At 42.0% G+C, this 27,274-nt stretch overlaps 1 protein-coding gene across 1 annotated transcript; it reads left to right on the top strand.

The window, feature by feature from the left end:
- The first annotated feature begins 23 nt into the window (after window positions 1–23).
- Window positions 24–25,328, top strand: si:dkey-103g5.4 (uncharacterized). The gene is made up of 33 exons (XM_061072478.1): window positions 24–296; window positions 969–1,130; window positions 2,504–2,683; window positions 3,763–3,886; window positions 4,024–4,116; window positions 4,211–4,397; window positions 4,500–4,662; window positions 5,394–5,582; window positions 5,661–5,835; window positions 7,276–7,415; window positions 8,427–8,603; window positions 9,411–9,541; window positions 9,625–9,782; window positions 10,526–10,753; window positions 11,303–11,641; window positions 11,719–11,867; window positions 12,351–12,609; window positions 14,338–14,508; window positions 14,624–14,781; window positions 14,973–15,113; window positions 15,505–15,649; window positions 15,875–16,059; window positions 16,646–16,771; window positions 16,986–17,172; window positions 18,595–18,670; window positions 19,227–19,354; window positions 20,451–20,510; window positions 20,604–20,720; window positions 20,878–21,029; window positions 21,452–21,538; window positions 23,086–23,232; window positions 23,358–23,558; window positions 23,665–25,328. Exons 1-33 carry the CDS (start codon window positions 24–26, stop codon window positions 23,788–23,790), a joined length of 5,334 nt encoding a protein of 1,777 aa, XP_060928461.1. The 3' UTR covers window positions 23,791–25,328.
- Window positions 25,329–27,274: the final 1,946 nt, after the last annotated feature.

The raw sequence follows: 27,274 nt of genomic DNA, 5'->3' as shown, positions 1-27,274 counted from the left end.
GTGGAGCTGAACAGGATGGGGAGATGGGATGTGTCACCACCATCAGGATGCACCCCCTATTGTTTCTGTTAGGTTTCTACTGCTCAATGGAGAGCTCCACAGCACTCCCCTGTCCTAAGGGAACCTACGGGCCGACTGCTGATGCTGTGTCTGTAGACAGCTGTCTGCAGTGTCCCCCCCACCACTACTGTCCTAGACCCGGCCTGTCCACCTCCCTCCTGTGTGGTCCTGTGGCTCAGCAGCCTCTCTCTGGACAGGACACCTGCATCTGCCCGGGGGAGGGACAGAGTTTTCAGGTGACAGTGTCTTCACATGATAGTAGTATTGACCCATTAGTCTCTGTGGTGTGCTTATGTGGCTGTGTAGTTCTTATTCAGCACCACCAGTGACCCACTTCCTTCTTTGTCCTGTGAGCTCCTCCTATATTCTATAAACCAAACGAATCACTCACATTTTTCAAACCCATGATTGTTTTTTGTGTGTCGCCTTTAAGTCCCGAGTCCTCACTGTCAGTAACTCTAGACAGAACAATCTGTAGCTACAAGCTGAAAGAGCCGGAGATTAAGTTACCTGAGAGCAGCGTCTCATCTTCTACTTTCCTGAGTCCTCCACTCATCAGCCCATCAAGAGGAGAGTGAGATTTTGTTGCGCTAGTGTTGGTGTGAGAACGAAGGGCACAGGAATGAGTGATGAAAGAGAGGCAGGAGGGAAAACACATGAAAGAATCAGTGAAGGAAGTGAATGAAAAAGCAATGAATAGAAAGAAGAATGCATGAATGAATGAATAAATGAATGAATAAATAAATAAATAAATAAATGAATGAAGGAAGGAAGGAAGGAAGGAAGGAAGGAATAAGATGTGGCTTGATAGAGTTGGTGAATGAATGACTAAAATAAGATAACGACTAAGTGTGACCCGTACGTATCGTAAACTAACAGTGTCTGAACCCTGCTGCCTTTATCTGCAGACCAGTGATGGACGATGTCAATGTACCATTGGCTACCAGCCCACTAACAATAGAGGAGCGTGTGTACACAAACTGTACGATGTCTGCAGAGACGGAAAAACACGCACGCAGTATGGAGACTGCCTGAACAGACACCAGTGGTCACTTCATTGCAGACAGCAGGTTAGTCTTTACGCAATCACATCACACACAAAAAGTACACACCGCGCAGTGCATGTGAAAAGTGGAGCAAAGGTAACTGACATCGATCGACACATGACGAGAAACTCATCCCGTTTGAATGAGACGCTAATTAAATTGTAAACTGAAGTGTGTTTTGCATATGACAACAGCTCACACCTCGGCCTTGGTCCAACAGTCCCTTCAAATTCAACCAAGAAGCGAGAAATTAAACACACTCATAAGTATCTGTACCTTAAATGTTTCAGATTGTTTTCTCATTAATCATTTTCTGAGGAATCAAGGAAGATCCAATGATAAAGAAAGTGCAAAACAAAGTTCTAGATTATTCCCTGACTCAGCATATTGCATCCGTCCACCAAGCTTTGTGTAATTCTGCTTAATAATGAATAAAAAAAACCCTGACCCTAATGACGGGGTAAACATACCAAAAGGGGGAAATGAGCACAACCTACATGTCTTTGACCTTTTCAACAAGAACCGGACAGTTCTTCTTTCTTCAGTGTGGAGAATGTAGTGATATCTAGTGGTAAAGTTGCATGTTGCAGCTGAATACCCCTCATCTCACCCCCCCCTTTGTGTAATTCTACTAAATAATGAATAAACAAAGGGAAAAGAAAACCTGACCTCAATGACGGGGTAAACATACCTAAAGGGGGAAATGAGCACAACCTTCATGTCTTTGACCTTTTCAACAGGAACCGGACAGTTCTTCTTTCTTCAGTGTCTAGAATTTATTGATATCTAGTGGTAAAGTTGCATGTTGCAGCTGAATACCCCTCACCTCACCCCCTCCGAAAGATAACCTGTGGAAGCCTTCAGTTGTCATAGATGTAAAAGATGGATTAGTTTGTTCAGTTTTGACATTTATATTAAACATTGCGGCATCCGTAGAGAGGACCTGCTCCGGATGTTAATATAAAGTAATTAAAAATGAAGGGCTCATTCTTGGGTAAAGAAAGCAACAATTTGTACAATTTAGATGATAAAACACCAGTGAAAACATTACAAGGAGTATTTTATATAAAATTTCTGTTAATAGATCCCTTTGAACTAAATCTAACTGAACCTTTAATATTGACCGTAAACTGCCTCTTGTGACAGGATAACAAGGTCGTCACTGGCTTCACTGTGTCCCTGTCCTGCAAAGTAGCCTTTGGTTCAAAAACCTTTCACCCAGTTACACACTCAAACTGAGGAGCCGCTGATTAAACTGCCAGTTTCATATCAATCCGGTCCAAGCAAAGAAAAAAAGAATATTTGCCACGTTTAACAAATAATCAGAGTTGCTTAATAAAACCTTTTGCTGATATTTGCTTTGCACTGGTTAGTAACTGTTTACTCCCTTACTGCAGGTGTGTCCGTCTGCAGAGGACTACCAGGGCTACGATGGAGAGCTGGGTCTGTGTGTTTGCAGAGAGCCTCCTGGACGAGCTTCGTGCGGTGGCCTATGTAGGAGCAGGCCGGCCACTGAACTGCAGCTCCGGTGCCAGTCCAGCGAAGATATGGAGCTGGTGTGGAGCTATGACAGCAAGGTCAGCACATCCAGATCTACATCAACACACATATAACACCACAAAACCAACATTTAGTCACAAAAGAAAAGATACTGGAAAGAAAAAACACCCTTAAATTATTGTTTCCTGGACAAATAAAGGGATCAATAAAACATGACAGGAAAAGTCAAAGTCAGAAATAAATCACTGAAGGAATATATAATAGAAGCAAGATGAGAAAACAACCAAAGGAATGGAACATGCAGCAAAAATAAGAAATGAGAAAGAAATAAGAAACAGAAGAAGCAAAGAAGAAATTAAGTGACGAAGGAAGAAAGGAAGAAAGGAAGGAAGGAAGGAGGAGAGGAATGAATGAACAAATGAACGAAGGAATGAATTAAAGTAGGAAGGAACAAAAGAGCGAACAAATGCACAAACCAAAAGGACGAAGGACCAAGAGTAGGGAGGAGGGAGACAAGCAAGGAGAGATGGAAGGGAGGAAGGAAGGAAGAAGGAAAGAAGGAGAGAAGGGTAGGAAGGAAAAAAAGTAGGAAGAAAGGAATGAAGGAAAGAAGGAATAAACAAATGAACAAACTAACGACTGAATGAACAAATAAAAGAAGGAATGTAGGAAAGAAGGAAGGGAGGAAGGGAGGAAGGAAGGAAGGAAGGAAGGAAGGAAGGAAGGAAGGCAGGCAGGAAGGAAGGAAGGAGGGAAGGAAGGAAGGAAGGAAGGAAGGAAGGAAGGAAGGAAGGAAGGAAGGAAGGAAGGAAGGAAGGAAGGAAGGAAGGAAGGAAGGAAGGAAGGAAGGAAGGAAGGAAGGAAGGAAGGAAGGAAGGAAGGAAGGAAGGAAGGAAGGAAGGAAGGAAGGAAGGAAGGAAGGAAGGAAGGAAGGAAGGAAGGAAGGAAGGAAGGAGGAATGGCACATTCAAGTAGTTTCTATGGATTACTTCCACTGAAACTGTCTCAGTATAAACATAATGAATAGAGGGTTCCTGTACAATGCACACAAAGTAGCTCAAACCTCAGCAGAGTGTCGTCTTTATTGCAGCTGCAGTGAAAGTGTCGGCTGTGTAGCAGTGACCTATAAATGGTAAACACTGTTATTGTTCAGTAGCAGGTGTCTGCCGTCTCAGGCAGCGTTCTGCAGACGGCTTTCAAACAGTGGGACTCCCAGGGGACTCTGCAGTGCAACAGCCGTCTCGACTCCCTGCGTCCTGTCTACATTGTTCTGACGACAGGTGGAGAGACGCACACTCACACATGCACACACACACACACACACACACACACGTGTACACACTACACACTCAATGGGTTTTTTTTGACTGCCGTTGATTTCTTTGTCATTCTCTCTGTACGTCCTGTCACTCTGCAGACGCAGGGTTCCTCGGCCTCCTGAGTGGCCTCCCAGAGGAAGTTCAGCGCCTGTTTCCTGTCAGCACGCAGCGGGACCCCAGCAACTCGGCCGGTTTGTCAAATTGTCTCATCATTAAAACACGAAATAATCATAATCAATAATCAATGCAAACTGACGAATAAAGTCTCATACAATTGACATTTAGAGGAGGACATTCTGCAGGAGGACACCAGAGGAGGAGAAATGAATTCCAGCAGGACAAGGGCATACAAGAGAGACATGAAGGAAGAAGAGAGAGGAGTTACTGGAGTTCTGAACCCGACAACGTGCCTCCAGTTGGGCGACATTATCCTGTTTACTGTGGACACGGGCCACTATCCTCTGTATGATCTGTGAGTCAGTGCTAAAGCTCCTCATGTCCATTTTGTCTGTTATGAATCTGTGTTTTTTGTTTTCTACACTCACCCTCCATCGTAACACCTGGTATGTTTCAGGGACAGCCTGTACAACACCAACAGTGGCTTTGACTGGGGTGCGTTCAGGCAGCTGGAAGAGGAGCTGACTCTGTCCTGGACTCCTCCCAGCTTCTTCTCAGTGCTCTTTAACCAGCCTGGTGTTTATGTTTTTACACTGAGCAGCCACCAGCACAAACACATGGTAACTACATCTGAAATAATATAAGCAGTGCTCCTTTAAAATAAATGTGTAATGCGCAGTGCCCTTAAAGCGAAGGCAAACTTGATTGGGCCCTGGTGGCTGGCTGCAGTATAGGTCGTAACCCTAATCTCCTCCATGTCAATGGATGGGAAATGGACCGAACTAGAATGTGAACGGTGGGGACATTGATACAGAGGTTTTACTTCATGATGCTACACAGACTCTGGCTCCAAATGACATGCAAATTGATTGCCATATTGTTTATGATTCTCCTTATCATTTATTTTTGCTCATTTACCTTTTCAGATTAGTTTTACTGTGCGCTCTCTTTAAAAAACGATAAAATACTGAAGATAAGAAATACGTAAAAAATGGATGAGATAAGTTAAAAGGGCAAATTATAGAAATGTGTATCATCACTTTACCCTTGGTTGAAAAAACAAAACCAACCCCCTTACCCAAAAAAATGATACATGCAATCGATGCTCTACAGCTCCACTAGTGGTCAAACATGTAGCTTCAGGGAACCATGTCTTTATTCTTGCTAGGGTTAACCACCTAATGAATTTTACAAGTCTGGATTCTTAGAAAAATATGAATTGATAAAACCTTATTGATATTTTCCTCATTTAAATGTGAAATAATCACATTCTCATATGTATACAGAGATTAAATGATAAATATCAACCAATATTTCAATTATACTGATCCTTCATTTTGCTCTTACTCAGTATGTACGAGTGATGCCTGCAGGGGCCCAGTGTTACGAGCCTGGCCCCTTCTTCCCCACCAACCCCCGTCATGTGACCAGGGTGGGAATCAGTCGAAGACGCAACCTGTTACTTCGACCAGATTGGTTGGCGACTGGAGGTTTGCTGTTTGGAGCTGTGGTCATCCTCTGTTTGTGTGTTACAGTCCTGGTCAGTGTAGATACACAAACACACGCTGACACTACACACACTGAGTACAACACATTCATGAATCCATCCTGCGTGCAGATCCTGTTTCGAGAGTACGGATGGCCCGAGAAGAAACCAATCAGAGCGCGGTATCGCTTGCTGCAGTTGGCCTACCACATGGACGATTACTCATCGAAGGGTTCAAGGGTGATCTCACTCAGGAAGATTCACCGCAGCCAACAAGCCAGAGTGACACAAGACTCCATTCAAGCAGGTGCAACACTGTAACCCTGGATATCACACACAAACATGTGAGCCCTACATATTGAAAGCCTGAAGGTCAACGGTTACATAACTAACATAAAATATAATCTTTCCACGTCAACCTGCAGCACCTGCAGTGTGCACCCATTACTCTCACTCACACACACACAGACACGCACACACACACATTAACACACTGACACTTTGTTGATGTTTAAAGACAGTGGCGGCTTCTTGTGTAACACTGACAGTGACTACTCCCACCTATCTTCAAATTACTAACTAGAGGCCTCATATCATGTGCCACGAATAACAGTGAAAATGAAAACAGTCCAAATGTCACATCACTGAGGAAAATCACCTCAGAAGTTTCAACTATTTATATTTCGATTGTAATAGGAGATAAGTCCTAAAGCCCGAAAATCTCCTGCCGACAAAAGATTTGTCCTAAAAACAAAAACTTCCGAAATAGCCTACCCTAGGCAGACAAGTGGAAGCTATTGATTTGTAAAACATGGAGATACCTCTAGTTTATAATGTAAAATAATAATAATGTAAATAAAATAAATAAAATAAATAAAATAAATAAAATAAATAAAATAAATAAAATAAATAAAATAAATAAAATAAATAAAAATCTTTATTTATAGAGCACATTTCAAAATTCTAATTACAAAGTGCTTCACAAAGAAACAATTAAAACAAATACGTCTATAGTTAAAAACAGTTATAAAGGTTAAATGACAGTTGAAAGAATATGTTTATTACTCTAACCATGTTATGAAAGTGAAAACAATATCCTGGATCCACCTGTTTACCCACATCAGCTCCAAGATTGAATGGGTTATTCCTTGGGTCACGTTCCAACTCTCCACAAACTTTCATGGAAATCGCATCGGTAGTTTTTGCATAATTCTTGGCAGAGGTAATCAGAGAAAACTCTCTGATAGAATTATGTCTTTAGAAGGGACTGAAAAGATTGAACTCGGTCATCCGACCTGATTTCATCGAGCAGTGGAGTCATCTGTGACCTTTAGTTTTTCAGTCTGTCTGGGAAAGATCACAGGCCTCTGCCTGAGAATCGCATGGCATGCAACAGTATATGGTACGAACAGGTCACATAGTGTATATAAGATGGAACAATGAAGTCTTAGAAGTAAACAGTAACATTTTGGAATCAATCCTGGGAGCCAGTGTAAAGAAACTTAAACAGGAGTGATGTCATCACATCTGTATTTGTCAAAGCCTGGCAGAGAGAAAGAGGAACTTCTCTAAACTGTTGAACCAAAACATGGATCCACATAGCTCAGGTCCACTGGTCTTCCTCAGGCAGCACATTATGCATGTGCTTCAAAGTTCACTTCGAGAGAGAGAATCTTAGACTTTACATGTGTTTTCTGTTTATTCTTGAGTGTCTTTTTCTTTTTGTTTCACTCTCTTGTAACAAAAGTCTGTTGGGACCCGCTGGGGGAGTTCTGGGATTATGAGCACCAGGTGGATCTGGAGGCTTTCAGCAGCAGCACCTTCTACAGCCTCCTGCTCACACAGAGCCTGTCTGTCACCACACGTCTGGGGCAGCTCACCGCTGAGGTCAGCATCTCTCTGTTAACACCCAACATAAACACATACGTCAAGAGAATGATGCTTTATTCTTCAATACCTTCACGCTCTGAAGCAGCATTTTCTCTGATGTCTATTAATCATGAGACGGACGACAGTTTCCCCTTTGTCCACAGACACACACAATTAACGTCATACATTACACATGACTTGCAAATTTCTTTAAGGTGGGACTAATAAAGGCTTATCTTATCTTATCTTATGTCCGTATTATTTGTCATGAATATCATTGAATTGAATCCACATACTGCCGACATATGTTGGTCTGAATCTGGTTTTGCAATGCTTGCCTATGTTTTGTGGCGTTATCCATTGGACAAGTGTAAGATGGGTGTAGCCAGCAGTATAGGTTACAAGTTTGGATAAAATTAAATCTAAAAATGCACAAATGACTTGTTTATATGCACGTTTTAGATTTTCTGTTGAAGATGTAGTTATCTTCTTATTTAGCACTTAATTGTATTATTTTTATCATGACTTGGTTCATCCATTTACAGCCGAGGAGGGCAAATCACATGCACTTTGCTTTCCATGAATGCATATTGTATGGTTTGTCAATGCAGTTTTCCTCATGCATTGATCCAACACTATTCATCCTTGCTTCTGATGTTTTGCATCTTTATCTTGGTCCCCCCCAATAAAGTTTGAGTCTCGTTAAACAGATTGGGTGTCGCAGCTGGAATGCCTCTGTTTTCAGTCACACGCCTCTTTCTCCGGCCTCCTTCCTGTTTTTTACCATCAAACTGTTTGCCTGTATAGAGGTTGTTGTTACAGCCCTCAGGACAGCTGAGGTGGTGGAGATGTAAGTGGAGATGTCCCATCTTGCACCTCTGTGTTATCCCACGGACGCTGATGTCTTGTTTGTGTTGTTTTAGTGCGTGTTGGCTGAACTGGGTGTGGGAGTGAGATGTGTGATCTGATTACTATCATATGATGTTCGCGTGATAGTCATTCAGTTTCCATATGTGTGTCTATTTCAAGGTAAAGGAGCTCTACCAGGGAGTGCTCGGGAAACTGCAGCTGCTTCACCCACGCCTGATCTTAGAGGAGAGGCCGGGTGGGGGTTATGAGAGGATGAGGAGGGAGGTGGAGAGGGAGGTCACGCGACGGAAGACTCTGGCCTCACAGCTGAGGACGCTGCTCGACAGTCAGCTACAGGTTAATCACTTCTGTACATCTCCCAATTGAATTCACTTTTATTTGTGTAGTGCAAAGACACAATAAATGTTATCCCAAAATGCTTGACATCGTAACGTTTAGATTTTACAAAATTATAGAGGAAGTGCTTAAAAGGATAATTCACAGAAAAATTTAAAATTCACTCATAATCTCTAATTTTTAGAGTTTCAGGGGTAAAGAGCGTTGCAGCCAAATCCAATACGATTGGCATGGTGGTTATTAGATAATTTAAGAATTTTAGTTTTTCAGTGAGCTATCCCTTTAATATGTGATGGGAGTTCCCCCAGTCATCTTGTCCTATAGCAGCATAACTAAAGGAGGAATCAGGGTTCAACTGAACCGACTCTAACTATAAACTTTATCCAAAAAATAATAAATGAAATCCAGTTATCAGGACAGTGATGAAGAGAAACCTTGTGTCTTAGACCGGGCAGCAAATAACAATTATTAATTTGTAAGTTATGTTTTGGACATTGTCAGTACCCATCGGTTATCATCTGATTACAAATTGCATATTCACATGCAGGATCTGTTTGAAGAGACTGTATTCGGAATGACTTGATTTATCATTTAGACCACAGGGTATCACTAAAACCCAAGAAAACACAAAGGTATCCAGTTAACTTTCATAGAAGACAAAGTAGCAGGTCCTTACAGTTTATAAACTTTAACAGGGAAACGTTTAACATTTGGATTAATATATTTTCAAAATGAATTTTCTTGTTTTATCTTGTAATCTTTATATTGAGTGTGAGAGTCAGATCAGGCTTTGCTGTTTCCCCTCAGGTTCTGAGACAAGAGCAACAGGCCCAGCAGAGAGTCCTAAGTGTGTTTACAGCTCATGTCAGAGAGTGCACCCGATTACTGTCAAAGGTTTACAACAGCAACCCCCCGGCCAGTGAACTACACCAGCAGAAGTAAAGTTCGGTTTATAATTTTCAAATGGTCACAGAGTGAATTCTCCCTCTCACGTGCTCAGCCTGTTGTTTCTCACCCTCAGTTGGATGCAGAGACTCACAGCCCTGGTGGAGGAGATGGGGGAGCTGGTGTCAGCAGAGTGTCAGCGTCAGGGGGCCTTGGAGTTACTGGGTGAGGTTCCAGGGGCCAAGCTGCTCTGTCCTGACTCTGGAACCGTCCTGAACAAGGACCAGATCTTTGGTGAGCCCATCAGCACTGACTTAAATCTAACATGTGTTCCAAACGTTGAATCTTAGAGAAACGACACCATCTATTGGTCAAAGTATGAACTGCAACAAGACCCGACATGAGCTGCAGAAAAAAAAAAGAAAATATGTTAAAAGTTACAATGACATTTAATACATGGAAATTACGCATTTATTCATCAATTTTATTTAATTTAGCTTACCTAAAATCTGAATACTATTTTTTTTAATTTATATTATTATATTATATTATTATAGTTTATTTCAGGTATATAAGTGGTTTTGTACAAATCTAAAATTACTATTATTCTCATCTGGGGATATACATTAAGTTCAAGTCCTGTTATTAGTCTCTCAGTCTAAGTTTATCTGCCAGTTATGACATTATAGGATAGAGAAATATCAGAAAATTATATTACCTTTTAACTGGAGCTCAAGTGATATTGTGTATTTTAAAAAATTGGTCTTATTCAAGGTAATACCATTTTTATTTCCCCTTACTATTATCTTATACATTGTAATGAGCACTTATTTAAGCTATCCCACAAATATCATCTGCTGCTAGATTCATGCTGTTCCAATTCAGAGCTCAGTTAAAGTAAAATCTCAGCAGGAAACACTGCAGGTCCAGCATGTGACTGTTCTCAATCCTCGATCAGAACAGCTTCAAATCTTCATCCTGATAGTTAGCAGTGTGATGAGCACTAACAGTGACCCTCTCCCACTGCCTCGCTCCAGGGCCTGATGGGTCCCTGCGTGTCTGCCGGGCTCTTCACTGTGATCCAGTCACAGGCCTCATCAGACCAGACGCTCACACACATATGATGCTGAGCAGCTGCCACGCCACAACAGTGCCACCTGACTACTTCCTCCACCCGCACACCGGCAGAGTGATGCCCATCGCCGGCAATTTGGCCTACGATCCTGCGAGCTCTGCACTGGTGTTCACGACCGGCTCCAGTGCAGGTGACATGAGGTGTTGTGCTGTGAAGGAAGGCAGTGCTCAGAGCGAAGAGCAAGAATTTGATTATGAAATCAAAACCTTTCCAAAGTTAAAAAAGCTGTGGTAATCACTGGCAGTGCATTTGCACCGATATCTGAAGATAAGCAGACAAACATACAATATAATGTTTCTATAAATACAACTTGATCTGCTCAGGAAGGACATTCCCAGGTGTAAGGGCTCTAACAGCACATGTCCACTTTGTGACAGCAAACAGAGGATCTCGGGCAGTTAATCAGCTGATATGCTTTGTGTGAAGCACAGTGTTTTGGTGTCAGCAGAAAGACTATTAAAAGTGAATGGACACAAGCTGAGCTGCAGTATAAGGGCAGCAGTTTGTCTTGCAGCATAACTAAAAGCATGCATTTAAAGATCACTCAGAGTGAGGACACATGACAGCGTTAGAGTAATATAGCTCATGAAGTCGTTTTCACATCACTTAGATTGATTACATAGCAGGACACCGGCGGAGCTCTTTTTATGAAACTGAAGTTTATCATTCCTTATCCCAGGTGACAACAGGAAGTGGGACAGTCCTCTCCTTCCTTTCATCCCTTACCCGGCCTCCTGCCACTCAGAGCAGCCTCTGATCAGCACCCACCTCAGGGGCCTCAGACCGGGCCAGAGATTGCAGCTCGGAGCTCCCATGGCCGACCCAGACACGGGGGTCCCAGTGCCCATACTGGCTGTGACAATCCACCCTGAGACTGGACTGGTCTACCCACTTGGAGGGGTGCAGGTCTGCCCCATCACCCGCCTGCCTCAGCCCATACAGATCGGTTATCCAATGCTGGAACCCAGGACGGGGAACGTTGTGCTCACAAACGGGGTCAGTCTGGATCCAGTGACAGGTCAGTGCAGCTGGTGAGACACGAGTATATCCTGCATGAGTTATTATGAGCTAACCTTGTTCTGTATGCCTGTGTAGGAGCTGTGCTGCCAGTAGGGGGAGTCCTGCTGTCTGAGTCCTTCATAGAACCTCTGAGTGGGCAAATGGTGAGAGTGAGAGGGGCCAGCATGAGGGCGGGGCAACTGGTCCCTAATGCAGGAGGATACCAAAGTTTACTAGACTGCAAGGTGATTGATTATACACCTCATCTGTGAATATATAGGCAATAGCATATAAATGTTCTCTTGATATTTTAGTTCCCCCGAGAATATTCTTTAAATACCCTTTCTCCTGATGCACAGGGCGACTTGAGATTGTCAAAATTGTTTATGAATTCAAGTCAGTTTGAAATGATCTGGACAAGGTCAATATGTTATTTTAGATTTGATGGTTACTTTGGTTTTGGAAAATCACAATGTTCATATAGTAACTGGATATAGTTTATTTATTTTATGTATTGGGACATGGGATGGGAATTTATGTTGTTGCTATTTAAATGTATACATTTTTTATGCTGCCTCTTAAGTCTCAGCATTACAAAGAAAGTAAAGATCCAAGATAAGATCGCCTGGTTAAATATAAAATAAATGAAAAAATAAAATTTCTCTCATAAAAAATGAAAAAAAGTGATCTTGTGAAACCAGTTAAACCAGCAAAGATTTCTCAATCAGGTTCTCACAGCAATGTTCAGAGTACTGGATCTCCTGAGGCCACTTTCTGAGGAGTGGGGTTCAGAGGGAAATTTGCAGGATCTGCAGCCTCATTCAGGCAGCGAGAGGGGGAGCGGTCGACAAGATCATCTCCTCACCGCAGCCAAGGAGCTCCAGCAGGCCCGAGGACGGAGCCTGCACGGCCATCTCCAGTTACAGACCAGGCTGGAGATGCTTCTGGACTGGGCCGAGGGTCTCCAGAGGGATGGAGGGAGTCTGGGTGAGGAAACACCAGTTAGAGGATGAATAGAGGTTGTACATCACAAACTCTCTGCCTCTCCGTGTCGGTCCTCTCCTCCGACTGTCCCTCTCTTTTTCCTGCCCTCTAAAGTCTTCTATCTTACTCAAACTTAGTGTCTGAGAAAGTATGACCCCAAATAGAGAATTTCAGCCTCACTTGACCATAAATATGCCTGTTGCTGACAAAAAATATGCAGCAGAGGACTATTACTTTATATTTCCTTATCGGTTTCTTCTTTACAGCTTCTGTTGTTGTGACACGTGAAGACAAATTCATAAAACAAAGGCCTTTGCTCCTTTTGGATGTAAGATAACTTAATGTTTTTTTTCCAATACTGCATAAAAGAAAATGCACAACCTTTGAATATCTTTTTATCTCTTCCTGGATCACACAGCGTTGTCCTTATGTGACCACTTCATATAAAAACAAAAGTTTCAGGCACAAAGTGACTCTTTTATAATGCTTAAAAGGGAGTTTGGAAAGGATGACCTTTATTTGTCACAAGCAACCACCCTGCACGGAAACCTAGCATGTGACCTGTTTGACCCACACAAGCCAATTATCGTAGGACATGCCTCAACTAATATGTAGTCCATATCCATATTTGTAGTATTATGAGGGATAAAATAGACCTCTTGCACCATCAGTATTTCTGGGCATAGATAGGAGTCCAAAAATATCCAGGTATTAAAAACCTACTACCTTAACACACTGAACAACAAATTACCTGTTTCATTTGAGCTTCATAGCAAATACATTCTGTCTGTGTGAATGTTTATATATCCCCGACACCTGTCTTGATCATCATCAAGACAGGCGTATCAAAGTTTCTCCATCGGTTCGGTTTGAAGTGCCACTGTGTCTAAATCTCAGTGGTGGTTGTAGGTCATGTGTGCTCTGCTAGAGAATCTGCGTCCTCATATCGCTTCCTGTGGTCATATCGCTTCCTGTGGTTTTACAATACATTATGAAGGATGTGGCATGCGGTTAACATCCTGTTCCATGTTCCCTGCTCTGTGTGTATTCATTTTTGCATTCAATTTGGATGGAGCTCAGTCAAATGAAACAACAACTAGACTGTCACTCAGGAGGGAGCAGTCCTCTGACAAGGCTCAAAAAGAAAACACATTTAAATTCAATAGATCCAGATTTTATTGTGACCTGCATCAAATTGAACACGCTCATTCATATGAGTCCCCTAAACATGTCCAATTTTTTAAATTAAGATCCATGAATCATTAACCTACAAGTTTTATAACTGTAAACTGCTCAGACGCTTTTGTGTAATCCTGCTAACAAACAAAAACAAAGGAGGTCACTGCACTTGAAGTCATTAGAGTGCATACATCCACCAACAACACCATTAAATTCAGTCAAGCTGCAACAAATTGCAAACACTCAGATAGTTTGTCAAAATGTGCCTGATTGTTTTCCTCAAGATCCGTGACATTTCCATGGAAAATCAGTGCAAATGTCAAACCCAACCCTTTTCCTGAATGTGCACAAATATGCTATTGTTTTTCTTTGGGTCATGTCCGAACCCTATGCAACATTTCAGTGGAATAAGTCAGGCTCCTCTAAAACTTAGTAGAAATTGGACCGAGAAAAGTTCAGGAATACTTATAGGGGAAAAAAAATATTTGTGCACCTTTTCATATAAATTATTCTTTGCTTCTGCTTCTTCTTTCCTCTTCTCGTTGGACCCAGGGGAGATGCTTCTGTCAGGCTCTGATGTGGGTGTGACAGCCCTGCTGGGGATGGAGTATCCTGACTCCATGGGATCTGGTCTCAGTGTGCCCGTGCTGGGATGTCACACTGACTTGGTCTCTGGGGTTACTGTACCCTTGGCAGGGACCATGGAGGACCCAGATGGAAAAGGTACTGTCTAAAACCGGCTATAGCACAGATTAATGGTCAGCTGACACACTTAAATCCTCTTTCAAAGATCTTTTGAACAATAGGGAATAAAAAAAGTTCATCTCGGTCTTTATAGGCCTGGTGGCGATCCGTTATGGATCCCAGACTGTTGACCCAGTGACAGGGACGTTGGCACCAGTGGTTGGAGCCAGACTGGATGTGTCCAGGAAGCACATTCTGCCTGTTACAGCTTCCTACTGGTTAACGGTGGCAGATCAAACTGATGGTGTGCAGGTGGGGGAAGTACTTTAGAGAAATACTTCTATTAATGCTCTGGTACAAGTCATCTTTAATATGACTAGCGAGAATAAAAGGGATTCAACTCTCTTCCTGTTATTTTCTGCTGGAGGGAGATTTGTGAACTTGATAAAAGAGATGGAAGCTTATCGCTGGGCTTTTATGAATCTTCCTCTCGTTGCTACCAGGTGGAGGCTCTGCAGAGAGAGGTGTGTGAGCGAAACACGTACTGGCAGCATCAGAGGCAGCGTGAGGAAGATATCCTGTCTGATCTGGACTCAGCTCTTCTCCAGTATCTCGTCAGAGTCACAGAAGTTAAGTCGTCTCAGGTCAGCAGGTGGAGTTTGCTGTTTTGGTTGAAAATGTCTCACATAGTCTCTACTCAGAGGACAGTCCTAGCCTCTGAGAACATGTGTTGAGCATGTGGAGCTGATGAATGGGATATGGATATGCTGGAAGCGAGTGGGAAGGGAGAGTAATTGCAGGAAAGCTTTTCATATCCTGCGGGCGCACAACAAGAAAGCTGGACGATGAAATGATTTTTTAGGTGTTTGCCAAGTAATAATTAACCGTATCGCCAATTTTGAGTGTGTGCATGTATATTTCCAATGGCTTGATTATCTGTGTCTGTCTCTGTGTCTTTCACAAGATCACTTTTTGTCAGTATGCAAAGCTGTGCCTCCACTTTTCACCTTCCTCGTGTAAATGTGTACTCCACAGCAGCTCCAGTGGTCAGGGAGGCAACTGAGGGAAGCAGCTGTGGAGCTGCAAGAGTCTTCGCAGGCCGAGGCCCAGAGGAGAGCCGCTCAGCACTCCCACCTGGCTCTCATGCTGCCTCCACATGTACTACACATCCTCACGCAGGGTATAAACTGCGGCTGCCAAATTGGCAGGGTGAAGAGCATGAAGGGAAATTGCAGTCATGACCTGCGCTGTGGTTACATTCATCGCTCTCCAAAAGAGAGGCGCTCTCGTGCCAGCATTTCCTGTCTGATCCTTCAGCTCCACAGTAATTAACATAATGTCAGTGTTGGGTATTTTATTTGGGTTGGCAGCATGTCTTTGTGCGTCTCTCCCTCTCTGTGTATAGGTGATGAGGAGGAGTGGGATCAGCAGAGCGTCTGGCAGTTGGAGCTCGTGTCGGGGCTCGATAAGGTGGATGTGTGTGTGGAGCAGCTGCAGCAAGAACAGGAAAAGAGGACACAGGGAGGAGACTGGGCTACAACTCTGCATGCTGTGGTCAGAATATTGGCTTCGTGGTTTATATGTGGGACGGTAGCTTATTCTTTGTTTTACACATGTACATCTGGTGTGATGCTTTACTAGGGCTGGGCGATAAAACAATATTGCCGTGTTGTTGTCATCAACAGTAGTGAAACATAAAATCAATATGAATCAACATATTGTATATGGTGCAAGCTCAGTGAGGAGGTAGAACACATAATTGGATTTAATGATCTTAGACCTGTCTTTTTTTCATTCTGTGTCCACAAAGACACGATTAATACCACAACTCCACTCATGAGGAAAAATCTGTCTTTAAACATGCTATAATTTCATATAGATCATAACAATAAGCAATAGCGACTTATATGATGGCACGGTGGAAGAGTGGTTAGTTCTGTTACATCACAGCAAGGTTCAGACGAGAACTTCCTGCGTCGAGTTTGCATGTCCCCCCCATAAACAGCCCTATAGTATTTAACAGTATGCAATACCATCGTTTTTGGAAAGTCTTGTACTTGAACTTTGACACGAGTTGAGAGCTCTAAGTTCGGAGCTCTGAGATGCACATTGTGACTTTGTTTGACTAAATGTGAGTAAAAGCGTTTTGCGTCCTCTGTGTCCATGTGTCCTGCAGGACAGAGAGCTGAGTCAGAGAGAGCTGTGGGAGCAGTGCTGCTGCAGACAGACGGAGGTGGAGGCCGCTCTCGTCGCTCTGCACTTCGTCAGACACCTCTGTCAGCTGCGTGCCGACACCGCTCAGGTCATGGCGCGGACAGACCCTCTCAATAAATGACACTGAATTATAAATATATATATAAAGACATGACAAAGCTTGTCTTGGCCTTACCTTCATCCCATCGAGTTCGTTTAGACCTAAGCTCAACTGTCAAGCAAGATTTAAGAGGGCTGTAATAAGTTTTGTTTTGATTATCTCTGTGTGATTTTGAGCTCCTTCTCTCTTGGTGATTGTCTAGGCGGTGCTGTGTGGTAACTTCTGGTACAAGGACTATGGTCTGGTCCAGTGCACCAGGAAGAGGCCGACTAAGGTCATGGGTTTGCTTCAGCAGAAGGCTCTGCCTCTGCTGGAGAGACTGAACCAGCTGCTGGAAGAAAAACAGTCGGCCAGCCTTTCCCCCAACACCTGCAATCATCACGTCTCAGGTACAGAGTCAGTAACAGGGCTATCATCTTTTCGATTATGCTGTAGTACATGATAGATGGCAAACATTTGGATATACAGTATTGTTCTAAAGCACAAATGAAAAACGGCATGCAATTTCGCAGCGATACAAATGTCATGCTTCTCTCCGTGCTGAGTTTTGATTTACAATCTGTGATCTCGTTCTATCCTGCCGCACACATTTCCTCACTCTCAGCTCGACTCTGGATTCCTGCATCTATCACTATTATTGCACTTTTCCCAACACAGTCAGGTATCATGGGTAAAGGCTGGTTTATTTATAAATTTGTTCTTTCAACAAAACTGACAGTGTACAGTTCCATTTATTTAACAATGTAAAACAATTCTTCCAAAAGGCTGTGCCATAGGAATAAGCCATTGGTTGTTTTCAGTGAGTATCTATGGCAGCAGATTAAGATACATTAAGATACATTTATTTGTCCCAAACACATTCACAGACATGCACAAGCACACTCAAGGAGGGAAATTTAACCTCTGCTTTTAACCCATCTGGTGCAGGACACACAGAGCAGTGAGCAGCCATGTACGGCGCCCAAGGAGCAGATGTTGGGGGAGTAAGGTGCCTTGCTCAGGGGCACTAGACAGGGTAGGGAGAATCCTCTTGGATTTTTGGACAGATCAATCCAGGTTAGTCTTTTTGTTGTTTCTCCGTGGAGTCGAACCAGAGACCTTTTCTGCCCATAGTCCAAGTTTCTGCCACTAGTCCACCGCCTCTCCAAGCAGGACAGGGTAAATGGGATCGACTCAAAATAAAATTGCGCCCATGCATATAAAAGAAGAGCCATGTCAAACTCTGCAACACAGTGGATTGTTTATGTGTTTTCAATATATTTTGGGATATTTAGTGAAAACAATGGAGCTGCTTGCTAAACACAATATTTGCCATTAAATTAGGCTGTGAGAAAAATACCTGTTCGTAGGATCAATATGTTGTTATGTTTTGATCTTCTCATGGGATTTAACAATTTGATCTTGTGGTTACAGGATAACGCTGGTTTTATACTTTATTTTTATATTTCTAACAAAGAAATGAAGCACTGCTGTTTCTTTCAAAGATCAAAATAATTAGTTGCAAACGCTGTACATCGTTCATTAAAAAAGCCTAACTAAAAAGCTGTGCCGTAGGAATATGCCATTAGTGCTTTAGAGAGTATTTACGGCCGCAGGACAATGTAAATGGAATTGACTCAAAATATCTAAGGGCCTATATCCATAGTAGTTAGGGGTCCTGTCACTGAGGCTTATTTATGTGTTTTTAATAGATTTATGCAACAAAACAATGGGGCAGGATTGTTTGTAGGATCAATACCTTCTTGGCTGTGGTCTCAAACATATAATAATACCAGGCTCCTTCTTTAAGTTTGCTTTCTGGCATGTTTCAGGTTTATCAGTTAAACCGCCATACGGGCTGGAGATAGCCTCCAGGGTCTGGACTGCCTCTGTGCCTGTGGTGAAAGGTATGTACTTCTAAAGCCGCTCAACCCTTGTGATAACATGTGTGTGGAGAGAGCCTCCTATGTCTAGAAATACTGGGGACTCAGCTGGTGGTTAAAATGCACCAAGATTAGAGCAGAGTGGATGGAAACTGACACTGTGTTTGTACAAATCAACTGTTTGTGTGTCCTTGAGTTAAAAAACCCAGATTAGATCCAGGATGTTGTTGTTTCTCTATGTTCTGCTTCTTTATCGTCTCTGGAGACTAGAGATGGAGTAGAAGGAGAACATGACTACTATAATTTTGACAATCATGTTGCATGTGCCAAAACTTAGATTGTATATGTAGAGATTACAGAGCTACATTCACCACTGGGGTAGGTTTTAAAATCTTTAATTGTTCATGTCTCCGTCAAATCTTTCCATGTCTCTAAAGTCCAGTACCTCAACATAATGTGTCTTGGCTCTTTCGAGAATCTTCTTTGTTTAGACAAATTCTCACGTCCGCTCTAGCAGATACTTGGTTTGATGTCTGACTCACGTAGTTTACAGTGTCTCTAACAATCCGTGTTTCCAATGGAATCTCCACCCAGTCTCTGAGGGAGCCAGTTAATGTAGCTCATCCCCAGGACAATGGTATGCAGGCTGGCTCTGCACCAACACACAACTCACAAACACACACCGCCTGTTCTGGTGTCCAGTCCCAGGGTGAGCAGAAATTAGAGCTGTGAATGTGAGACCCCCTTTCACACTGTTGAACTGTGCTGTGCTCGTCTACAGTACAGTACGTAAGTGAGAATAATACATTTTCCCTGCTTTAATCTGGCAAAAGCAGTCTGGGGAGAGACACAGATATTTACACGTCCACATAGAGGGAATCAATCATCCATGCTTCTAGCTAAATAGCAAAGCATACCTTAGAAATGAGTCCAGCAGGAACGTTCTGTTTTACCCTCTGTCTGTTTATTTGTTAGTCAGCAGGATTACGAAAAAATTACAGAACTGACATCTACAAAAACCTGCTGGACGGAGAGGACACAGGTCAGAAAAGAGCCAAATTAAATGCCTGCATAGATCCACACAAAGGGGTATATACATTATCCAGGAATATACATTGAACCCTAACTAATTCCAGGGAAAATATTCATATTCTCTTTGCTGAGTGTTAAGTGAGAAAATAGACACCACTCTTATGTGTTACTTATGTATAAATCTGGAATCTGAATCTGATGAAACTGAAGACTGGAAACAGAGGAGATCAGGCATCTTCTGTTTCTATAACTTCAGCTTATGAACAGAGTAAACGAAGGAAACATACCAACTTCATTTGTGAGTTTGACAGTCATTGGACCTCATGCAAGAATATTTTCAAATTCTCATCTGATATTTCTCTTACTTTTGTTTGTACGGGGAGTTTATATGAGCATGACTCGTCAATTCTGCAAACGCTTCTAATTTCAGAAAAATTTGTAAGTTACCTGGTAAAACTGAACACTTTGTATTTTATATATAATTTCTTCAAACTACTAAAATATACAATCCATGAGTGAAAAACTTGATTTGAATAAGATGAATTTGATGTGACTCCTAGGACAGATCTGGTCCATTTGTAAATAACGTTTCAACCCATAAGAAAACTCAAAGTACGAGGAAAATTGGTGAATGCGTCAAGTTCTAAAAAATCCCCTCGTAGAACAAACTGACTGTCTAGTGTCTACTGGCCGTAGTTTCACACTAATTAGATCACAAAATATCAAACTTTTCCCACGACAATAATGAGTCATTTCAACATATTTCCTAACAGAGAACCGTCCTGTGGAAGACTCTGCTCAGCCCACACACATCTCTGTCCCCACAGTCCCAGGTAACGCTGTGATTTAAAATACATGCACCGTGAGAGCACTGCATGTGGTGAGGCATGTAAACTTTACCCCTCCATATTCATTTTATGCCTCAGAGGAGGAGTGGACCAGGCTGCTGGAGCTCTCTCCTGTGTTCCAGCTGCTGAAAGTCGTAGAGCTGCAGCTGAGGGGCTGGGCCTGCGGGGCGGGGCTTCTGAGAGGAGAGCTCAGCGGTAAGTCAGGTGGAGAAGAGGTTGGAAACTTTAAAAAAAAGGTGTTCATAGACTCTCAAGCATCATTTTGCAAAAGGTGAAGAGCTTTTGCAGCAATAACACTAGACTGCAGTATTAAGGGCTTATTGGAAATAGTTGTTTTCTGTGTTTTGCGCAGACGAAGGCAACAGCTTCATTGATATCCTTGATGCTCAGTGGGAATGTGAGGGAGAGCTGGTCCCTGTGGACCCGTCGGTCCTCAACCCCAGAGAGTTCCTGGTCTACCAACATGGACTCTTCCTGATGCAAACATTACACAGTCTACAACTGGTTGGTGACAAAGTTTCACTCTGATTTATAAACTTGTAAACTTTTTCTATTTATTGTTCAAAATTGCTTTCATTGTTTAATTTTGAAGCCTTAAGTGGCCTGGCCCCCGGCTAGCGTTTAAATCTTAATTTCTTGTGATCCTCTGAGGCCGAATTAATTTCGGCAGGAACACTTTAAACATACACCGTATCCGTTAGGCCTGTATAATCTCTTCAAACTTATCTAAAAAAGACTTTTACCCACATTATTGATTCATTTTCGTGTTGATGTCTTTTACTGTCAAAACCAATTTAATTTATTAATTATTCTTTATTGTTTTAGTGAATAGACAAAGTTGCATTTCAATATTTTTTAATGAGTTTAGGTTACTTTGGCATACTTGGACAAGAATTACTCAGGTTGTTGTTTTTCTTTTCCAACAGACTCCCGCTATTTCCCTTCAGATAGCTGCCAGTCTGCCGAACAACAACTACTTGAACAACGCCTTCAGAAATTCCTTCTTTTATCAGGTACAAATTACAGCTCCGGCCTGAAAAAGCGTCAACTGTGTAAACATAAGAGCAACTGTGGCTCAGGGGGTATGGCGGGTCGTCTACCAACCATATGCTTATTCCCCGGCTCCTTCAGTCAGTATGCAGAAGTGTCCCTGGGCAGGAAGCTGAAATCCAAGTTGCCTGGTTGTACCAGAAGTATGTGAATGGTGTGCGAAGAACAAGAATGTGAATGGGTGTATGTGATTTGTACTGCAAAGCGCCTTAATTGGTCGATCGGACAGATATAAATACAATTAATTTACCATAAGTATAATCAACATCATACTGGTACATAGTCCAGTGACAGTGAAAATGCGTTTAACATTAAATTGAAGTCAAAAAAAGGCCCTTCTCAGTGTCACGGGGGGGGGGGGGGGGGGTCAGCAGGCTGTCCACAGATAGTTAACAGCAAAACAACTCGGCAAAAGTTGTAAAACACTGCTCTTCACTTCAGACTGTCCGATCCCACTCCCACTGAATTCCATGAAGAGAACGTCAAGAGCATCTGTGAAATATCCATTGCCGCTGTGAATGTGTGGTTTCAGGATTCCCTGCTCTCTGCTGAAACAGAATTGTGCATGAGAACGTAGAGGTTTGCAGATCCTGCTCTCTGTGCAGGTTGTGGTATAGATCCAGAAGAAGTAAGACTCGTTAGTGTATTTGTTGTCATTGGATGTTATATCACATTGTACTATATTACGTTGATGCTACTTCTACTTCACAGCTGGAGAGAAAGGATGTACTTGTGACATTTTATGACTAAATGTATCTGACAGCTATAGATACTACTTTACAAATAAGTGGTTAATATACTGCACCATCAGCTTATAACATACAGAGCAAGGTAAGTGTAGTATTATTAATTGTTGTAACAACATCGATGACTCCCTTTTCATTTAATCATATATGTGCAGATGTTGCTGTTAGTTTTACTTTATTAACATTTTAAAAGCAGGACCTTTAGCTGCAAGTAGTTGTTGTATTTAAATGAGCTGATTTGCTGCTGTTATTGACCTGTCATGAGAAGAATAACTGTGATGACAAGTTCTGTGGCAGTGATGACATGAGAGATAATGCAGACAAATACTAAAATAATCAAAAATACAGAAAATTTTAACTGAACCAACTGAATCAGGACACGAGACAGCGCCCAAGCAACTTTCTACGTCCGTTAGCTGTTTACAGCCTGAAGGAGCCTCAGGGGAAACACATGGGGTTGTTCAGTGAACAGATCCAACCAGTGAAAGCTTTTGTTCTACATCTTCTCCAGCCCCGCTGCTCTCTGGACACAAAAGATTCCTTCTCTGCTTGCCCCCCCCTCCTCCCACACAACCTACATGTTTTTCTGCATGAGGTCAGGGATATAGAGCCTGTTTCTGGGGCCCCCTCTGCTGTTTCACATTCCATCAGACTTCAGAGGGATCCACACGACCAAAGCAAAGGGGCCACTTTAGACTTAAGCATGTCAATATGGTTTGCACGTCTTGCTCAGAGTACCGTGTGAATGGCCGCTGTGTTGACAGGAAGCAGAGGAGACGCTCTTTGTCCGTCGCCAGCGGCTCCAGTCAGTCGGAGGCTTCTCTCTGCTGCTGCTCCACTGTCTGGCCCATGTCAAAGTTAAAGACATGAGCTCCGACTCCAGTCCCGCCTTCCAGAGGCTTTTCTTCAAGGTACAGACAAGAACTTGTTTTTAATGTCCACTAAAAAATAAAGCCGAAGTATGAACTATTAATTGGGTTTACTTTGGCTTGACTTTAATTTAAATGTGGTTGGTCTGTTTGACTTTACATCCCAGGTTCTGCAGGCATGCCTGGGGGAGCTGTTCAATGCAAGATTGTGGGGTATGTGCCCATCAGGACAGGAAGCCAATTTGGGTGCGCGGTTTCAGGACCAACAGGCCCCTTCAGGAAACTCCCATGGGACTCTGTCCAACTTTCACGCTGCCTCCCTCCTTCACAGGCTTCACAAACCAAACCCAGGACAGCTCTCTGAAGATGTAAGAAGCGAATATTTTCAATAACTATGAAAAAACACTATCTTCTTATCGTTCACATAGAGGCCTCTTTGTTCATTGTGTTATTTGCTTTGCTTATTAACTTCAGAGGAGGCACCGGGAGACGTCTCTACTCTCGCATCTTGAGGGACTTTTGAGAGAGAGGAGCTCAGAGGCCAGAGAGAAAGAAGAAAAAGAGCAGATTGGATCAAAACATGTCAGGAACCCCGACTAACAAAACCCAGTGTGGTTTAGAAGATGTAAACAGGATGTCAATCGTAGCTCAAGCACAAATTACTTTCAGATCGTATTTAAACTGTTTGCTAGATCCATAAAATTGTAGATGCTCAAGGTTAATGATAATATGACAATGAGGAAATCTATACTTCCTAACTGTTATATTTTTAATTATTTGGGATTTAACCTTGAAATTAAGCATCGATGTACCCTTGTTTCTCAGCCCAGGATTTTTAAGATTTTTCATGTGTCTTTACATCTTTTATCAGGTAATTTCCTATGATTTAAAGTAAATGGATACGTGAAACAAAAGCAAACCCCTATTTTTTTTGGCCAGTATAGTAGCCAGTGGACTTTTTGACATTTATGTCTTTAGCTCTCATAATCACAGATCACAAAAAAGTTGTTTGTCAGTTTATTTCATATATATAACAAGAAACAACAAAAGATAATCATTCCATTATATAAAAAAAGGAAACAGTTGTCTCCTTACACAAATCATGCATGTTTCAACACCAAAACAACAGCATGGATCTTTCCAGGATATCTTCAAAACAGGCACAACACAAAGACATCTGGTTCTATTTAGGGGTCCTATATATGGGGGGAAGGGAAATCAAAGTGAAGAGGAAAGTCTTGCTGAGATTCCGACGTCTTCGAAGCACCTTCAATGTCGCTACCCCTGAGTGGTTTTGTAGGCGATAATAATGATGAGCAAAATGATGCCACACACAAGCCCGATGACATTAAGGATCTTGGCTGTCCTCGATGCATCCTGAGCTATGGCGGATTCTCCGGCAGTATTTGCATTTTGTGCCTTTAAAAAAAAACAATAATCAACGTTTTTAAAATGATTTTAAAAAAGCAGTTTGTATTGTTACTGATTTTAGGCATCTTTTAGAATGTAAAGCAGCAACAGAAGGAAAATTAAGTTTGGTATTTAGGAAAAGTCACCTACCCTACAAGAGCAGACGATTGCAGCAATCCCAATTGGCAGACAACAGCACAAAGTGTTGAAGATGGACCATCCCAGGTAGGATGGAACAACTGATTGGCTCCTGCCTGCTTCCATATTTTTCTCTGTATATGTCCTTAAGTAGATAGAAGTTCTACTTCATCAGCCTGTGTCTGGATTGAATGGTTGGAGGGGGTTGCAGCCCATGCTGCTTTATCCTTCGTGGGTGTGGTTTAAGGGGGCTGAGCAGGACTAATGGCTTCCACACACTCAAAGAATGTTTATGCTTTTGGTTGTGTCTCCTGATACTTAGGTTTTATTGGGTAGAGTAGATTTAATGTATGTGAGGTGACTTCAAATTCCAAGATTACACACAAACTGCTCTGCGGAGCCAGAAGAGCCTCATGGTTGTCGTGTGTTTTAACTTCACTTAAACAAACGCAAACTAAATCTGCTCGGATCATTTTGATGAAACAGCTTTTAGTCATTAGAGCCACTTAAGTTAGTTGGCTGGATAATTCCATTACGTCATGCACATTCCAGTGTGCAGCCCATATGGACTTTTACGTCTTTACTTTACTTCTTACAAGCAAAACACATGCAAACCAGACAAACTTCAAATTAGCTTAATCTTTTTTCGAACCTACATTACATAAAAACAGATTCTCTTTATTCCATGGAGACTTACAAACCAGCATGTTTCTCTTCACATTGGGAATGTACTAGACAATAACTGAACATATCGAGACCTGTACATTGTTTTCCCAGGATATCACATGTTTGTGATCTAGAGATGACTTTGCATTTTTCTATTACTCTCTACACGTAGGCACCATTCATTCAAAACATAGAGCCTCTTATGATGATCCTTTTCATGCTCTTGGATCATCATTTCATCTTCAACATGCATTCTGGTTGCTACAGCAAAGCAGATTTCAATGTTAATTGGTTCATTCATTTATTTGAGTATGTCGAAACAAAATAGGACTAATATTTGAATTTGTGACAATCATCCAATAGTGTATTGTCTTGTATTATAACTGGATTCGTCCTTTTTTTCTTTTCGAATAAATTCATTTTTTTTGACTCGTCTCATTTTGTATCCATGTTAGTTTAGCGTCTTACTGATTTTTCTCTCGATGTTGAATTTTAAATAATTGTATCCATATCTAATATCTTCCATCGATGGCTACACAATGCCGCAATCAGTGCCAATTAACTTCTTACATCTCTCAATCGAGGAGATGATTTTCTCACTGCCAAACAAACGAGATTCACAGGACTCTCCACAACAGAGCACAGATGAGCGACTGTGCACCTGGTGCGACTGCTTCATGCCAATGGAAAACTTAGTTGTAGCGCAGGTAAATCAGAAATCCAAGTTGTAATCAAAGCCAGAGTGTTCATCTGAACCAACCTCAAAACGGAGGCCACAGCGTGAAATGGAATTGAGCATCCACTTTCTCCCAAAGCTGCAGGCATCATAGTGACTATGTTGCATGCATCCTCATGATTGGAAAAGAGCAAGGGGAAACCTACAGGCCAAGACCAAGTTCACTACCATATTGTTCTTTAATTCTGGTTTCTATTTGCATTCACCTAGATGTTAAGGTGAATGCATTTTTATTTAGTTCTAAATCACAACTCTTTGTTTTGGGATTTATTCAGGATTTTTGTTATATACAATTCAAGTCAGTTTAGGTATATATTTTTTATTTATTTGATTTTAAGTTCAATTTAACCAATAGAAATGGTGGAAAACGCCCCTTTTAACCTCTACTGAATCTTTACTTATTACTTCAACAAGGCAAAACAAATTATGAATCGATAGCTGCAGCCCTAGTTATTTTTCCGTAGTCAAATTCTGATTCCAAAATGTATATTATCTGCATATGTATTATAACCTTCCACCTGGGATAAAACCACATGGGATGATAAAGTATGTTGAAAAGACACCGTCCAGTATATTTCTGTTAAACAGTCATGTTTACCAGAGTGGCATTAAAAGTTTTAAAAACAACACAGTCTAACTCCAAACTACTTCAACTTCTGAAGTTGCGAGTTGAACATCTGAGATAACCTCAGAAGAAAGACTGGAGCCATGGGCCGATTTATCGTGCAAAGGCAGATAAAGAGAGAGAGCGTTTAATCAATGACAGCATTGTGCTGCAAGTGTATGTCATCCTCTGAGGCATGGCACTGTGGCATCCACAGCACTCAGATTCTGGACACAGAAAAAATCCCATCTGTGAGCCATTGGACCGAAATAAATTGAAGCTTCCAGTCCTCCCTTCAATCAACACGTTCTGCACTGTAGTAGGCTTTATTAACAACTGTCATGCACAATGAAGTCTAGTAATTATTCTGACACAATGCATTAACAGCATCAGGAGACTCCCTTTTAAAGCAATTATCTATTTCTGGTCACATCTAGATGTGGTCTTTACTCTGATGCTTTAATGTTTGAGTGCTCATCACAGTCCTCAGCATTGGCTGCAATCCTCTTCACGATTGAGTTCCCCTGACT

The sequence above is a fragment of the Limanda limanda genome, chromosome 6, assembly GCF_963576545.1.
Source record: "Limanda limanda chromosome 6, fLimLim1.1, whole genome shotgun sequence".
NCBI lineage: Eukaryota > Metazoa > Chordata > Actinopteri > Pleuronectiformes > Pleuronectidae > Limanda > Limanda limanda.
Note: the sequence above shows the minus strand (reverse complement) of the source record. Positions and strands in the feature narration are given on the sequence as shown.

Excerpts from the sequence above, each read along its gene's own strand:
- si:dkey-103g5.4 (XM_061072478.1), top strand. The coding sequence starts at position 24 with ATGGGATGTGTCACCACCATCAGGATGCACCCCCTATTGTTTCTGTTA. Across the intron at positions 15,114-15,504 it reads CAGAAGTTAAGTCGTCTCAG|CAGCTCCAGTGGTCAGGGAG; the intron begins GTCAGCAGGTGG and ends TGTACTCCACAG. Across the intron at positions 15,650-15,874 it reads ACTACACATCCTCACGCAGG|GTGATGAGGAGGAGTGGGAT; the intron begins GTATAAACTGCG and ends CTCTGTGTATAG.